Raw genomic sequence first — 6,096 nt, 5'->3', positions numbered from 1 at the left:
CGCCGTGAAGAAGCCCGAGCTGCTGAGGCGGGTACTTCCGGGATGCAGCCGCCTCCGCCTCCCGAAGATGGCTGCGAGAAGACTCCTCCTCCACCGGAGAACTGAGGAATGAAGGCCCAGGCTTTGTGCCTTGTAATTTTATTTTTGTAACTTGCAGTTGTTTCAGTTTTGGCCCTTGTGGCTTTTAGACTTCGTTTATTTGGTTTCCGTATGACTTTTATTTGGATTTTCTCCGGGGCTTGATTTGCCTCGGGAACATATGTAAATATATTTCCCTTTCGTATTTGGTTTGTTTCCTTTTCTCGAAATCTTTCTAAGTACTCGTGGTTCGCGTTGTAGTTCCCGGGAGAGGGTTTAGTTTAAAATTTTAATTTAATAAAATTTTCGAAAAGTACACATGGGTTGTGTAATGGTCCCCGGGTAGGGGTTTAGAATTTTAACTGAATAAAATTTTCTAAGTACACATGGGTTGTGTAATGGTCCCCGGGTAGGGGTTTAGAATTTTAACTGAATAAAATTTTCTAAGTACACATGGGTTGTGTAATGGTCCCCGGGAAGGGGTTTTGTTTAAAATTTTGACTGAATAAAATTTTCTAAGTACACATGGGTTGTGTAATGGTCCCCGCGAGGGGGTTTTGTTTAAAATTTTGACTGAATAAAATTTTCTAAGTACACATGGGTTGTGTAATGGTCCCCGGGAGGGGGTTTTGTTTAAAATTTTCTAAGTACACATGGGTTGTGTAATGATCCCCGGGAAGGGGTTTAGAATTTTAATTGAATAAAATTTTCTAAGTAATAAGACGATAGCGGTCGAGCGATGGTGGAATAACCTTGAGCTATGGGGTGCCCAATGTGGTTTTTCATTTAAATCATAATAAAGCAAAAATACATTCCGGGGAAAACGTTGAAAATTACATCAAGCTTGGACAGGACCTCAGCTTGCTCTGTGCTGGGTACTTTGAGTTCTTCGAAGTATACTGAACTAACGAGGTCCGAGGCATTCTGCACAAGCTTGGACAGCTCATCTTCTTTGGAGTTCTCTTCTCTGTTGATCTGAAGTATGGTGATATCGGGAGTGGCTTCCAAGATGTTCCGTACCATTGTCTGGTACTGTGCCAGTATTGGATATTTCGTGATATATTCTCCGCTGGTTTGCTTGACTACGATATGAGAATCACTGTAGACGGTCATCTTTAAAATACCAAGAGATTTTGCCAATTTGAGCCCGGCAATGAGTGCTTCATATTCAGCCTGATTATTCGTTGCCTTGAAAGCGAAAGTTATTGCCTATTGAATGGTAAAGCCCTCCGGGCTAATAAGGATGAGACCCGTACCGGACCTTTCGGCCGTGGACGATCCGTCAACATAGAGCTTCCAGAAATCCGTTCCGGGTGGGGTTATCTCTTGGGGTGAGGGTAGATTCCGCTCCGGGAAGGTGCATTCCATCACGAATTCGACTAAGGCCTGGGCCTTTATTGCCGTGCATGGCATGAATTTGATGTTGAATTTACTTAATTCAATGGCCCAGTTAACTAACCTTCCAAAGGCATCTGGCTTGTGAATGATCTTCCTGAGCTGCTGGTCTGTGACCACTATGATCTCTCGGCCTTGGAAGTATTGCCTCAGCTTCCTGCTGGAGTGTACAAGGGCCAAGATGAATTTTTCCAAGTTTGGGTACCAAGTCTCGGCATCCTTGAGGACTTGGCTGACATAGTAGATGGGGCTTTGCATTCCTCCCTCCTCCCGGACCAGTGCCGAAGAGACAGCTTTGGGGCCTGCGGTGATGTAAAGGGACAAAGGCTCTCCGGGTTTGGCTTTAGACAGCACCGGGGGGTTCATCAGGTGCCTCTTGATTTCTTCGAAAGCTGTGTGACATTCTGGGGTCCAATCCACTAACTTCTTGTTCCTGGCTCCTTTGAGCAGCTCGAAGAATGGGAGGCATCTTTCTTCCAGCTTCGGAATAAATCTTCGCAGGGCCGCTAGGCATCCTGCCAACTTCTGGATATCCCTCTGTGTTTGAGGTATCCTCATTTCTATTATGGCACTGATTTTCTCCGGGTTTGCTTCTATTCCTCTTTCGCTGACCAAGAATCCCAGGAATTTGCCTGAAGGTACCCCGAATGCACATTTTTCCGGATTCAGCTTCATGTTGTATCTTCTCAGGTTGTTGAAACACTCCCTGAGGTCTTTTATGTGATCCGGGGTGGTGAGTGACTTGGAGATCATGTCGTCTACATAAGATTCCATGTTCCTTCCCAACTGGCTCTTGAAAATTGTGTTCATCATTTTCTGGTAGGTGGCTCCGGCGTTGATGAGCCCGAAAGGCATCATGATGAAGGCATAGACTGCCCTATGAGTGATGAAGGCTGTTTTGGCGATGTCTTCGGGATTCATGCGGACCTGGTTATATCCCGAAAAGGCGTCCATAAAGCTGAGCATGGTGTGGCCCGAAGTTGCGTCGATTAGCTGATTAATGTTTGGGAGGGGATAGGAATCTTTGGGACATGCAGCATTGAGGCTCGTGTAGTCGACACACATTCTCCACTTTCCATTCGGTTTCTTGACTAGCACCACATTGGCGAGCCATTCGAGATACTTGATTTCGCAGATGATGTCGGCCCTGAGTAGCTTCTCTATTTCTTCGTCTATTGCTTGCTGTCGTTCGGGAGCAAAGTTTCTCCTTTTTTGTTTGATTGGCTTTTTCCTCGGGTCTACATCCAGACTGTGCATTGCCACAGACTGATCAATCCCGGGCATGTCTTCCGGTGCCCATGCGAATACATCCGCATATTCTTTTAACAGCGAGATGAGCTCTTCCTGGAAGGATGTCTCTAGGCCTTTTCCAATTTTCAACTTCCGGATGAGGTTCCCGGGGTCCAATTATATCTCCACCGTCTGGGCGGCAGGTTCTACCTTGGTTTTCTCTCTTACTTCCACAAATTTCTGTATCCGGGCGTCGGTGTTGGTTACGATGTATCCCGAGTCCTCTATCATGTTGACGTTCAGCTTTAGCCTTTTGCTGAAATGTTCGCGATGTTTCTTGCGGCTTTGGCCTTTGGGTAAGGCCATTGCCTTCTTTCTGTTTTCTGGATCAGTTTCAGCCATGACCAGCGCCTGTCCATATCATTTTCCCGAAGTGCCCCGGTCCCCCCTAAGTTCTCCAATGCCTCCCGGGGTGGGAAACTTCAGCTTTAGGTGAATTGTAGACGGGATGGCCCGAAGCTTGGTGATGGTAGGTCTTCCCAGGATCATGTTATAAGAGGATGCAGCATTTATCACGTAGAACTTCATGATATGAGATACCTGCCGGGGTGTGGTACCAAAGACCATGGGGAGGTATATTACCCCACGGATCAGGATCATATTATTCCCGAATCCGTAGAGAGCGTCTTCGAGACATGGATCCATGCGGAGGTGTCCCAACTTCATCCTGTTAAGGGTATGCTCGAAAACAATGTTAGCTGTGGAACCATTATCAACCAAAATTCTTTGTACCTCATTTTTGGCGATGTCGAGGGTCACGACCAGGGCTTGGTTGTGCTCGGGATCCAGGCCTTCATATTCTGTACTGGAGAAATATATGCGCTCATCTTCAGTAGGCTGGATCATCAGGACATCATTGCCCTCATCCGGACTCCGGGGTGGGGAGGAGGTTCCTCCGAAAATCATGTTGACCACATGTTTCCCGCCACCAGAGGGCTTATCTCTGTCATCAAGTCTTCTTTGTAAGTACTGGTTCATGTTGCCCTTTTTGATCTGATCTTCAATGAACATTTTAAAAGAGAAGCAGTTCTCCGTGGTGTGGCCATGATCTTCATGGTACCCGCAATGCTTGTCTCGGGCCCTGTTCCCGGGTGGTGCCAACAGCGGCTTCGGGGGGTAATAAAAGGGCTTTCCCTTGACTTCTCTCAAGATATCAGCCCGGGGCCGATTGAGTGGAGTCCATTCTGGCTCCGGTTTTGGTTCCTTCTTAGGCTTGGGCTTCCTATCATTCTTCTGGGGTCTGGAGTAGTCATCCCGGGGTGGGGTCCCCCTGGATTGCTGCACATAATTGGTTTGTCTGTCGGTCCTGTGTCTCTTTTCTTTACCGTAGGTGCGGCGGTGTTCCGGGGACACATCATCATCCCGGATCCTCCTATTCATCTTCATTGAGGTGAGGAAGTCATTTTCTTTGATAAAATTTGATGCCATTGTGTTAGGTCCCAATTTGTTTGTAGAAGGGGGGGTTGAATGCAAACAATACCGTTTCGTCGAATAAAATGCGGAATAAAATTGTGAAACAAAATTCAAGTTAAATAAAACTTTTATTAAACTTGAAAGGTGTTACAACTACGGTATCGGTTACAAGGGATTAATCTCAAATCAATTATTACAAATTTAGAATAAATTCGACATGAACTTTTTCTATTTTTGTAATTAAAAGATCAAATGCTAAAAGCGATTTGAGATTAAGTTCTAGGGATTTTAATCCGCTAGATAGATACACAAGAACAAGATAAGTATTTCTAGTTGATTGGATTTAACTTTACAATCTAGAAAAATGATCTTTAAGTTGCAGAATAGATGTAATATTTTTCTGCTTCTTTTTCTCTTTTGTTCTTCTGTATGTTGTGTTCTGTTTGATTGATTGATTGATATTTTGAATTGCTGCTTCTTCTTCTATTTAACAATCCAACCGAGAGAAAAAGAACTGGAATGACAATCCTTTTTAGCTTGAAAGACTTTCGGTGAGACAATCTATTAGAGCTAGCAAGACAATTAAAATGAACTAGCAAGACTTTCGGTATGACTATTGATTGTCATACCGATTGTCATATTAGTTCAAATGAAATTGTTTTACTGAATTAATAATTGATTTTAATCTAAATAATAATTCTATCAATACAATCAACTGAATTAGCATGACATTCAGTATGACTATCAATTGTCATACCGATTGTCATACTAGTACAATCAGTTGTCTTTTTTTGAATTATCACAGATTTTAATCAATTAACATTCTGAAAATCCTCATTTATTAATTCTAAATTAATTAATCAATTTAATTCAATTAATCAATAAATTAATCCTTGCAGATATAATTTATTCTCTTAATTAAATTATATGACTTAATTAATTAATAGAGAATTAATACTATCCCTGAGCAGCATCCATTCTTCTGACAATCTTCTGAAAGTCTCTGAGACTTATGAATCAATTCCGTCACTTTAATGCTGACACTCGATGTACTGTCTGGTTCATGAGTGACTAACTTTCGTGACGTTTCTTCATGTCTTGACTTTGTTGTTATGATTGAATCCTTGTAATAAATGATACATTGACGAGATCTCTGTCACTTGATTAAATCCACGATCTTGATTTATATCACTGAGGCATGATCAAATTCTTGAACTTCTTCCAGTGAATCTTCAAGTCTGCAGATGAACAATGTTCCTTTATTCTTTGACAGATGTTACTTTGTGAGATCTCTCTGATGCTTGATCCACTATTTACTTATTACATTCTTATTTGAGTTGAGTTAAATACCCGAATAAACGAGTAGGCTATGACATATGCCTTTCAATCTCCCCCTATTTGCTTGTTAGACAATAACAGCAAATACCTAGAGGATAACTCAACTAACAAATAAGAAAAAGATATAAACAGTAATGTAAAGTAAATAGCAGAAAAGTTCTGGATTATATTTAACATTTTCCAGATTCCAAATGAAATTTACAAGTGAATACAAGATAGATGTTCCTCTAGCCTGAACATATAACTACATTAGTCTATCTTGATTCATAACGCTCTAATCATATTACATTGAGTTTTGAGCTAATTGACTTTAGTTGTCTTCTCTTCTGACTTCACCTTCTTCTAAATCTTGAAGCAATTCCTTGTCAAAGATACGATCTTTTTCTGAAGTGAAGCTTGCAGGTCTGACTGGTTGAACTCCAACTGTCTTCAACTTATTCTTGAGTTGATTGTACCTTTTAACATTCTTCTCACAATAAGCTTGAATCAAGTCAGCAGCTTGAGTCTTCAACATGGATGAATATCCAGCAGTTCTCAAATGATGTTCCATCCAGACCAGATGCTTAGCTGAGTAGTCTTTAA

General features: G+C 42.0%; 1 protein-coding gene across 1 annotated transcript; it reads right to left on the bottom strand.

Annotated features, from left to right (window-relative positions):
- Positions 1–3,123: 3,123 nt before the first annotated feature.
- Positions 3,124–4,191, bottom strand: LOC141660080 (uncharacterized). Its single transcript, XM_074467041.1, has one exon. The coding sequence runs from the start codon at positions 4,189–4,191 to the stop codon at positions 3,124–3,126; it is 1,068 nt and encodes a 355-aa protein (XP_074323142.1).
- Between the last annotated feature and the right edge of the window lie 1,905 nt (positions 4,192–6,096).

This window comes from Apium graveolens, chromosome 5 (assembly GCF_009905375.1).
Source record: "Apium graveolens cultivar Ventura chromosome 5, ASM990537v1, whole genome shotgun sequence".
NCBI classification, from domain to species: domain Eukaryota; kingdom Viridiplantae; phylum Streptophyta; class Magnoliopsida; order Apiales; family Apiaceae; genus Apium; species Apium graveolens.
This window is presented reverse-complemented; position numbering and strand designations above follow the sequence as displayed.